This window comes from Helicoverpa zea, chromosome 17, assembly GCF_022581195.2.
Source record: "Helicoverpa zea isolate HzStark_Cry1AcR chromosome 17, ilHelZeax1.1, whole genome shotgun sequence".
In the NCBI taxonomy this organism is placed as follows: Eukaryota; Metazoa; Arthropoda; class Insecta; order Lepidoptera; family Noctuidae; genus Helicoverpa; species Helicoverpa zea.
The window spans coordinates 5,999,480-6,011,343 of record NC_061468.1 but is presented as its reverse complement, the minus strand read 5'-3'; the positions used below and the strand labels follow the sequence as shown (position 1 = coordinate 6,011,343).

General features: G+C 33.6%; 1 protein-coding gene across 1 annotated transcript; it reads right to left on the bottom strand.

Moving 5' to 3' along the window:
• Nucleotides 1-675: 675 nt before the first annotated feature.
• On the bottom strand, nucleotides 676-11,495 carry LOC124638574 (proton-coupled folate transporter-like). Its single transcript, XM_047175590.1, has 5 exons — nucleotides 10,420-11,495; nucleotides 9,798-9,899; nucleotides 7,566-7,787; nucleotides 3,081-3,237; nucleotides 676-1,403 (listed from the first exon to the last, which is right to left on the bottom strand). The coding sequence occupies exons 1-5, from the start codon at nucleotides 11,387-11,389 to the stop codon at nucleotides 1,304-1,306; spliced, it is 1,551 nt and encodes a 516-aa protein (XP_047031546.1). The 5' UTR covers nucleotides 11,390-11,495; the 3' UTR covers nucleotides 676-1,303.
• Nucleotides 11,496-11,864: the final 369 nt, after the last annotated feature.

Sequence of the window (11,864 nt, the reverse complement as noted above, 5' to 3'; positions counted from 1 at the left end):
TGTAATGTTTTTGGAAAAATGTCTAATAATTAAGTATCATATTTAATAACGTTAGGGTGTTTCGCTGGCTATCGCGATTAAAACTTTTATAGGTTTCATCACCAACAGAATTAGATGTGCAAATAAACGTAATAAATAACTTACAAACACAACACTAAATCAAAGTTGGAATAAACGCCCATACGTATAGCACTGGCTATTTGTTGCGTGGGTGCAGTTCAATATTTCTAACCGAGTGCATTGTTTTGGCAGCACCAAGCATGCGCTGTCACGTAACACTTACATGATTGTGGTGATGCACTCGTAAATGGCACATATTTTATGTATGAAGTTCTATGATCTATAGAGAAACAGGTTTTGCGTGGACAGACCCCCATGAAATGGGCGGACGATCCTGCCTAGGTTGCCGGGAAGCAGTCGATGCGGGTTGCTGAAAACGGCGCAAAGTGGCGAACTTTTGTCTATGATTCTGAAATCACCTGATTTTGAAAATGTTGGTTATATTTAATACCGGAGAGAAAATTATTTGCGTTTAAGTACTTGTAACTGCTTTTTTGCCTGTGCCCATATAAGACTTTAGTCCTTTGCCCTCTGTTACATTATAAGACAGTAGGTATTTCTTGTTATAGAGGTAAAGGAAATAATAAAATTCAATCCAATTTTAAAAATAAAACCTTATCTACAACAAGATTTATTAACAATATCATTTTGTTTGCATAATTATATAATAATCCTAATGTTAATCATTCAGGTTTCTAAAACCTGTTACAATATCAACCGTGACTAACCGTGAAAAACTAAAAATATTATAAGGTTTTTTTATTTATTTTTATAAACTAGATACCCTATCTATGATATTTAAAAATATAATTTATCACAAATTACTTACAATACAAAATATCTATCCATGTTACAAATATATGTTAATATAGGTACAGACATGTCTTTTACCAATCGATCATTAACCTTCCGCTATTGTGTGTATAAGGTTGAAAAGCTATTGAAGGAATTTGACATGTCGATGTGCTGTCTATACATGACTTGTTATATCAATAGTGTGTCGAAACACTGAAATGTGACAAAAAAATTCAACATAAGACTTTGTACCATCTGTCCTTAAATTTAAGACCCTTCAAGGATTGCTTATCTCAAGCAACTTTAGGGCCCCTGGATTCTTATGATGACGAAAATAAAAATTAGAACTTCTAAAGACTTAAAATTAATCAATTCTCAGATAGTTAATTATGGCGGTATTTTTTCTTACTCTATATTATTATGTATTTGTATGTTCATCTTTACGAAACTATAATGCGGTGACGTCGTTGTCATGAGCATACATCTCCTTCGCAGCTGGGTTCTTCACTGTGTCCCTTTCTTGTCGCCTGTGCATGACGTACAGAGCTCTGGAAAACATCAATTTAAAAGTTTAAGTATTATACAGAGATAGTTGTACTAAAGATAATCATTTTTCCGTCTATAGATTTTAATTAAAGTAATACAGGTAGCTTTAATTAATTACTCAAATACCTAAATGAGCAAGAGTGACTTTTTTTCAAACGGAATGCGATGTTTTTTGAATAACTTGCTATATTTTTAAAGAATTTAAGCTAACATAAATTTATTCAAATATTGGTCCTCGCGCATCTTTTAAACCTTCACCTTTTAACCAGTTACTCCGACATCATTCTGCACTTACCGCAACTTAAACCATAAATCTCAATTATTTTCTCCACCACATACACCCCTAGAAATAATATTTACCTCCATACATTAGAAATCTGTCCATGAGATCGGCCTTTGACCGAATAACGTGACCAATTTCAAATGACGTGAGTTCTCAAAGAGCTCGGTTGTCGGACATTGTCATCACAAATCGCCAGCAGAATTCCATCATGTATTAAACTGATTACGTGTTTGAAAACAACCTCGACCTTTTCAAGTCTTTGAGGTTTTTCTTAGAGCTATCAATCGGTTTTTGTCGGTTAAGAAGTAGCATTGTTGATTAATTTGTGGTTTTATAGGCTTTGGTTATTATTTGAGGTAATGGTGTAAAAAATTAAGTGAGCTGTGGTATTTAATTTCCTTAACAACTCTCTCGTCTCAAATTCATTATCTAAGTGTGTTTAGAACTAAAATTGATATAAGCTCTTGGACCAACTTAACACAAAAAAATCTGTTTGTCCAGGCCTCAAATACAAATATTTTACATGAAAAATCTGTCCAGCGGTCTAGGTAATGGGAAATATGGATCTGCCGTATTCTAAGAGATAAAATGTTTCTGAATTAAGTACATGTCATACGTTTTGACTGATTGTGTAACGAGATCTGGAATATGAGGCACGTAGGATCCTGAAAAGCTATGGCCATCTATCTCTATACCGACTATGACATTGTGAATCCAACTTTTATATCATGGCATAGAATTAAGCTGAGCGATGGGCAAAGGTGCACGCACGTATTAGATAGTAAGAATGGTTTGTACTTTTTAACTGACTTCCAAAAAAGGAGGAGATTTAGAATTCGTATTTTATGGTTGCACGTTTTTTTTTTTTTTAATTTTAGATATTTTATAGTTGCTCCACACATTTATACGTTTTTTTCAGAATGCCGCTGTCGCGTTATTTTTCTCGTGTCGCAATAAATGTGTCAGAATTGTTTACAAACAGACGCTTGCTTGTTTGCACAACGTATAAGGTTTCTGATCTTATTTCGCAACCCTGCTTGGCATGAAATGTAAGCCACTTCAAACGGTTTTGGCGACTTATATTTTTACACACGCCTCCAATTTAGGCCATTCTATTTAATGATTAAACTAAGTATACAACCTGCTTGAATTTTACAGTTCAGGATACGTTTAACTTAGGGACTAGACTAAATGTCCCACTTCAAACTATTATAACCAGGTTTTTTTTTTCACCCAGCTCCAGTCTAGGCCATATTTTATCACCTGACTAAGCTAGAATGAAACATTTCTGGTCATGTTTATTTAGGTTCTCCCAATAAACCATTTGAATCTTCTATAACCTTGTCAAACACTTACTAACTACGTAAACCTATAGAAATTAGTGTACCATACTTACATAAATATCAAAAATGCCGGTATAGTCATGGTTCCCCCAAGCAGGTACACAGCTCCGGGCAAAGTTTCCACAGTATTGGAGAATAACTTGCTATACAAAGGTATGTATATCACAGGAATCAGAGTTTCCACGAAGCCAATCAATGAACATATTTTACCTGAAAACAAAAATGTGCATACAATTTTCTATGCCGAACAGCAAAATCTATTCAGCCATTGTCGCTTTGACATATGTACTCTTTTGTTTACGAAACAAATGAAGTCTATGGAAGCTAAAGCCAAATTACATGTAACCGCAGGAATGGTAACTATTTTGGTGTAAATTAAACATAGGTATAGACTGACATTAATTGATAAAAAAAAATCTAAAAATATCCTTTATGAATATTAAATACATAGTACCCAAATTCATATAACTTGGTCTTTCTTTCAGCATTGTAACTCTTGACAAACGATGCAATTAATATAAAATTCGAAAAGGCATCGTGAACTTAATTTTGGTATATTGTATCTAGACAAATGGCCAATGAATCACTGAAAGCCGTTGATTGAAACGACTCGCTTTAAATCAATCTTATATGGCTTGATATCATCAATTTAAGTGGCTTTCCTCATAGACTAAAAGCTTCGAAGGATTTACTTCGGGGTTTTGTCTTCTAAAAATAAAATTACCCATGTGCTGGGATGAAGGAAGTCAAATATTTTTAGAAGTCTTATTTATTTACTTTCTGTAGTTCATTGTTTTCGTCATCCAAATGCGTTGGTATAAAGACCTAAGTTTAATTGTTTTATTTGGAGATCATGGGTTTTCTCATTCCTGATCTTGGGTTGTCTCCATTTATGTAAAGTGGAAAGTTTTGATATCCTCAATTACGGAATTAACCATAACTGGTGCATATAAAGATACTTAGGTCTCAAAAAACGACGCAAAACTTCAGCTAACTCTTCATAAATCAAAGTAGATTTTTCGATCTTTTTAATAACTGAAATATTTCACCAGCTTTGATATAATCTAGGGAGATCCTACGTGGCAGGGAAATGCAATCCACTGGTGCATAAGTTAAATTCTCTCAGCTGAACTGACATGCAGTGTCCGCCCCGCTTGGCAAGAGCAAGAATTTAGGCCAAACTTTAAAGAGACGGCCAAGAATTTTACTTAGCTACGTACGAGGGTTTTTTGGGAGGAGCGCTGTAATTTATTGTTTTAGGGACTTGAAAGTGACCTTGCAGGCTAAAATACTTACACGTATTTTGATACATTCTATACTGTGTTTTTGGTTATTTGTACTCTAGAGGCTACGAAACTACAAACCTATGTTGGAAAGCTACATAACCTATCTCTATAATGTTTTCGGGTGCAGGAAGTATTTTCATAGGGTGAGGGTGAAACCGCGGAAAACAGCCGGTTTCTCAAAAAATACTTCAGTCAAGTGTTGTTTGCTACACTATACTATGCGAACAATACTGATATACCTAATACATTCATAAAAACGTAGGTAATAATTAAAAAATATTGATGTTCTACTAAGCGTAAATGTACCTAGTATCTGTCTACAAAGTCATTAAATGTTGTAAGCGCGTAATAATTATACTCATTGATTAAAACAACGTGTTAACGTAAATAATACTCCAAACAAATTAATACCACATAATACACGAACTTAATGACGTTCCAAATTATATTTCGTTAGATCAGTCTTATAGAATCCGGTTACGTTTTATGTGGTTAATGATTATATTATAATAATAATAGATTTCCCCACACACCTTGAAGCTGACATCAGCTTTACGGTAAAAAAACACAAGCTTTGATTTTTTAGAATTCCGCTAGGAAATGAGGCATCCTTATTTTGTTGATAAATATAACTTTATTTGCTGGTTCTTCTCCATGAAATTCGCTTTTTAAAACTATGTAACTAAGATCATATTGTGTTCATAAGATCCTGTAAACTTTTCGATATACAATACACGAGTTTTACGTTTGGCGCATGAAAGAAAATCAATGACTATCTTTGTCCTTTTACGCGCCTTTCTTAGCCTCTATTACTTAATTCCCACTAACTTAGCTTTGAAATCAATGAAGCCGCTAAAAGCACAATAATGCTTGACAAATGGTGAGATTTTATTCTAAATTCACTTCAAAATGTTTAAGTAAATCACGATCCCACCAAAAACATTAAATGTAAAATAAAGCCAATCCTCTACGCAATTCCTCCACCGTAAAAAGTTTTGAGATCGCATAGAAGCCAAGTCCTGTTCTACTTTATTTGTAATAATAAATCAATATTTTGTGACTATATCAATAGTTTCGTTCACTTTACAATAATATTGACTGATAGGTATAACAAATTAAATTAACTGACATGCAACTAACTCAATATATAACAAACTAAATATGTACACCTAAAGTAGCACGTAAACAATATTTTTTTAACCTAAAAAAATTCGAAATTGTCGATTTTTTTAATCGAATATCTTTTAGAATAAAAGAGATTTATTTCAGAGGTAGATGACGCTATCACATGAAATTATTTGATTTTTTTAAGTACTACTTATACTAAGCTATGTAACGAAACCATAGCGCGATTTAGACCAGGACAACGCCATCTATCGAGCGAGCATGCAGTGTTTATCGCACTGCATTAATATGAAAGATTTTATCATTATTCATTTCATTTAAACCTAGCTTTTTTATTCATATGTTGTATATTTAATACATAATAACAATATACCACTACGTAACAATAAAACAAATAGTAACATTTTGTACATAAATAAATAACAAAGTTATCAATGCAGTCAAAATTCATACACAATGTTCTTGAAAAACCGCAAATATAAATTTGTTTCCTATTTTTTTATTAAGTTTTAAGGTTTTTATAATTTTCCCTTTATATGTAGCTAATAACCTATCTTGGTGCCAAATTTGAAGGTTCTATGTTTTCTAGAAGTACCTTAGACTTTTGATGATCGGTCAGTGAGTCAGTGACAAAATGGTGTAACTATGATCGCTCATAACTCGTAAACTATTTATTCAAATGTCTTGTAATCTTGAGACTGAGCTTGTTCTAATACTTACTCTTGGTCATCGAAAACCTAAACTCCTAGCTTTGTTCACATGGAAGATACAGGGGGCTGAAATAGCCGCGAAACGCTTCGAGAAAAGATGGTACGGCCGTGCCCGCTTTGCTCGAGTCTTGGCTGGGGCACTGCCGTGCCCTCAGATAATTTCAAAAGATATTTAAAAGCTTTACTTCTCTAAGGAACCCCTTCCTTGCATGGGCATAGACTTGACTGGTTTGAGAAATGCTTTTTCTACCCACGCTTTGTAATTTTTTATGTATCCAAAATCGTGTGAAGTATTTTTTACTATCTGTTATTATAACTAATAGGTATCCGTATAGTCTCAATTATTTTTTAATTATTCTTATGTTCATGAAGGTTTGTTTACAAATATATTTTTTGCATTAAATAACAACGAAACCCTTATTATTCAAAAGTTTTAATGCAGTTAAATTCAAAATGAAATCAGTTTAAAATCGCTTCTGGTATCAAATTCACGAATCACGAATAGATTAAATGCCATGTTATGGTTTTCATTATAGATGCAACGAGACTTAGTACAATAATTTTAGGTAATAAATTAGCGAAATATTTAATTATGTGTAATAAAACCTGAGTCATAGGAGAAAAACAATACCGTAAAATTGGAGTGGTAAATATAAAATAGAAATTTAAATAAATCTTCGAGTAGGTACTCAATATTAAAATGCAGATTTTTTTTTTTTTATAATATAACGAATTGCAACTAAAAATATTTATCGTCTTATCTCTTGCAATTCGCTAAGTAGGCATTCTGTATAAACGTTTTCTTAAGTAATCCCTAATCTGCAAGCTTTCACAGTCATTTGTCTTTCAGAGATTTCTGCTAAAGTAACAATTCTTTGCAAATTGTCTGGAATTTGGATTAATCAAATTGCTTATTTCATATTTGAGACTAAAAATAATAACTTAGGGTCCACAAGTATAACTGTTGAAGTCTAAGCATGATAGATATTGTTTTGTTTATTACTTTTTCAAGACATTAATCAAACTTTTTAAATTACTTGTAGTTCTCATTACGATTCAAACTCTTTGGTCCTAAGATCTATCACACTCTAGGGGAATTCTGAGTCTTAGCTCGTACTTAATTTATTTTGTGAGACGAATGAATATTTGGGTTCTAAATGTAATTAACTTATTTCAAGAGTGTCTGCTGAATACAGAAGTATGGGTTATGTAGTAACCGAGATAATTTACGATACTTTAATGTTTCTTAGAAAATATCAAACAACTAGCCATGCCGACATACTCTGAAGGGTATAATTTAAATTATTTTCTACTCAAAAGTTTCCTTATTTATCCGACTTTTACCCATCCTAGCACAGATATTGTGACCTCCTAGGACAAAAAAAAAAAACAATTTATATTGAAAAATAAAACTTACCAACTTTATCCTGCTCCACAACTTTAGTACCAAGAGACCTGATGGCAATAGCTCCAGAATTGCCAAAGAAATCGAACACAGGAGCTGCATATAACCAGTTTCTTGTTGGAGCCAGCCCGTAAACGTATGCCGAGACTGTCTTGCATGCTGTGGCTATGATGCCTAAGAGTGTGTCATGCATTTTCAGCTTCTTACTGAATAGCGTTACTGCTACTGCTGAACCTGAAAGGAAAGATTTCTCATAATAAATTGGAGTAAGATTTATTAGACCTTGCTAATCACGGGGCTGCAGGATTGTTCGAAAGAGTTACCACGGTTCTAGTACATATATAAAGGACTTAAGAAGGAAAGTGCTGAGTTTTAGTCAGTAAGCGTCTGACACTCCCTCATGCGGCACCCACAACGACCCTCGCTGGCACACGGTTGCGAATGCTCCCACACAGGAGGGCTCACTTGTTTTCCATAAATAAGGCCGGGCAAATTAATGGGAGGAATTTAATATATATATTAAATTAGGAAAATAGAAATCATTGCTTTTGTTTGAAGTAATGTCCAGTATTTAGGTACAAAACAGCCATTTTAAACACTAGCTAAGTACAATGTGGACTGCACATTACGACTACATTTATCGACCTCTCCAACTAAGACTAAAATGCTTCTTTCTTGAGGACGTCAATAGTGCAGTGTGTGGGTATCGAACCAATAACCTTTCGACCGCCAAGCTTCAACTATTGGGACGCCTTGTTTTCTTTAGCCAAAATAATATGTTTTATGAAAGTTTCCATGAGAATAAAGCTCTAATTTATAGGTTTCTAAGATCCATATTTCTTTCAAACCGTCCGTGTGATTCCGTCCTAATTGGTATTGAAACCGGTAAGTCCAAAAATATTCCTAAATATTTTTGGAGATATATGTGTTGGGTTATCCCACTGCTTATTAATATTTTATTTAATGTCATTTATTAAAAAACGGACCCACTTAAGGTTAATAGTTTGCAGGTAGACTTACATATATTTTTTAACCTTTCAACGTCCTATAGTTTGTTACTGTGTAAATAGATTTTCACTTAATATAATAGCATTTGTAATTAAATCAAGTTCGCCATTCAAATCCTAAATGGATTTATTAGGTTTAAGATAGGTTCTAGATGCAAGCCCATTTATCTATATTTATTTAGGTATAATTCTATAAACTTCTGAAACGCAAAATTGTGTGAAGGCGAAATTACTGAGAAGGTCTACGTTGAGTCGGGGCCCAGCAGGGCCAAGGTCTGCCGGGGTTGCGGGATTGTCCGAAAGAGTTACCGCGGCCCTGGTACATAAAAGACCTACGATGGCACAGGACGGTTTTTAGTCAGTAAGAGTCTGACACTCCCTCACCGTTGCTAACCCACAGCGGGAGGGGTCATTTAATGATTTTTGACGTCGTCAAAAAAAATATGGTCTATGTTGAGTAAATTATTGATATGTGTTTTTTTAATTATTTAATTTCGTTACATCATCATCATCATCATCCTCCGAGCCTTTTCCCAATCATGTTTTGGTCGGCTTCCAGTCTAACCGGATTCAGCTGAGTACCAGTGCTTTACAAGAAGCGACTGCCTATCTGACCTCCTCAACCCATTAATTTCCTTACATTATTACTTTTTTACTTTGATATTTTTAGTAAGTGTAAGTACGTTCTGTTTATATAATTAAGTAGTTACAAAATAGTTTTGGTCGATGTTTTCTTAGGTTGAAAAGCATAAAGTTATACGCTTCATTGTACAAAATAAGGTACTCGTTCGTTATAGTTATGTATTAATTTCTGCCAAAGCGTGCCAGTAGTTTCCATAGCCCCTGGGTATATGAAACAATTTAAATGAAATAACATCGTGATTTAACTTTTTGCTTATTATTGTTGCTAAATTAGATTTTGGCTTGTTTCTAACCACATAATAATGTTGATGATACTCAGTCAAGTATATTCAATCATTTTTGATTAGGTATGAATGTTTTGTTGGAAGATTATTTCTTTGTTATATAGGGCTTATTTTACGCTTATTTTATGTGATAGGTATGTTAATTGATAGGCTGATGATGATGATGATGATGATGATGTTAATTTCCAATTATTTTACTATAAAATATATAAAGTCAATAGGAATATGAAATTGAATAATTGGTAATTGATATAATTATTTATGTTGTTAAAGTCATAGTTAATAACGAAAAAGACAAAAAAATATCTTACCTGCAGTGCCCATCAATATAGAATAAGTACTAAAGAAGCTGAGATCTACGACACTCATGCTAAACTTAGTCAAAGCATACAAGAAAAGCACCGCCGATTCACCTGAAAATAAAAACAATACTCATGTAATCATATATTAGGTAATCAAGGTTATATTTAATTACGACACTTAATTATATACAAAAGCTAAAGAAACAATTATAAATAATTGTCCGTTTGATGTAAACAAAGTTGTATTTGATTGGAATACATTAAATGTTGGAACCATTAGCATAATTTACTAAGTAAACAAAAACATTTTGACTGCCGAAGTTTCGGGTCTTAGGCTTACAGGTCAGAGCAAAACGTGTTCAATTTTAGAGTAAATTAACAATCAACAAATTGTAATGACTGAACTTTGATTAGGTACCGAGATTAAATATCAGATATGTGGCGAAATTAAATAATTCCACTCTCTTATTTAATTTCGCCTTTAGATTAGCCCAAGATTTCTTATTAGAAAAAGCAAGTAATGTTACATCTAATAATTAGCATCTTAATGTAGATAATATACCTACATGAAATAAACATTGACCACTTTGTATTAAAATGTAGCAAGGGACATATTATAAATAAACCTTACCGAAAACCGGTCCCATGATGACGATATGCGCACAAATTACCAGAATTATTTGTACCAACTGCTTCCCTCGAGACATGAAGACTAATGATACCGTATCCCATACATTTCTGGGATGGAAGAAATCAAGCAATTTCTGCATCCTAGTTCCTTCCAATTTAACCGTTCTCACATTGTGGATCTTGAAGTAAGCATATATAAACGCGAACAAGTATATACCCAAGTTGATGCCAAATATTCCATAGTAACCAACTGCTTCTGTCAAAACGCCACTGATGGATGTACCAAATGGAACACCTAATGTCACAATAATGCCAACTAATCCGATTCTAAATGTTCTCGATTCAACAGATGTTAGATCTGCTATGAAACTGTATGAGCCCATCAAAGCGATTGCATAACCTCCTGTCAGAGCTGAAGGCAAAGCTTCTATTAATGCAGTCGCCCACAATGGCCATTCTAGGAAGAAGTATGTTGCAAAGAGCAGACCAATTGACGAAATAATTTCGCCTATAACAGGTATCAGCATCAAAGCTTTTCTGTTGCCTGTCTTGTCACTCCACGCTCCTACATTCAGAATTACAATAGCAGGGAAGCTACTTTGTAAAGGATTCTGCCATGCTGTCATATCTGCTACCAGTTTTGTTGCATTAAGTTGAGCTTCTGTTCCCAGCGTGTCATTCTCACTAACATCACCATTCACTGCTCTAAGACATATTTCTTCAGACATATTCAAGTCTACGCGACATGCCTTCTCTATATTCAGCTTTTGTACTGCTAATCCAGAAATAGCTATTGGTAGAATGTAACATAGTAGAAAAGGTTCAACAGTAAAGAAATTGAAGAATCTTTTTATTAATTCACCACAAGACACTGGTTCTTTTTCCTTATCTTTCACACTATTTCCATTTGCTTCTACGTTGCTCTTAATAGTATTTCTAAGTTCTATATCCTTATCACTTTTTCCGTTCATTTTGATTATATCATGTCACTCACTAGTTTATTTGAAATATTCCGTCTAACAAGTGTGTTTGTTTGTAAATACTTGTATCGACTGGCAGCTCGACCGTAGGTCACCGAAATCATCACGGAAACTTGTTTCTTATAATCATGGCTTCAAGTATGTTGATTATGGTCATATACCTGTGAAGATCCTATTTTATGATTACGACCTTGAACCGAGCGTTATAAAAGTTTAGCCGCATTCTTTATCGTTTTTTTTTTCTTTCATATTTCTTGAAATGTCATCGAAGCTTTTAAATCTGTACTAAATCATTGTAAAGAAGATAGGAGAGACTTCGAAAAATATGAGAATGTGGGTGCTAAAGTTATTTCACCTAAGTGATATTTGATACAATCAATGTTCACCTAAGTGAAGGAAAAGCAATATTCTATCTATGCACAGGTAGTAATTTTAGTATGAACGAAATAAACACTTAACTTTGAAA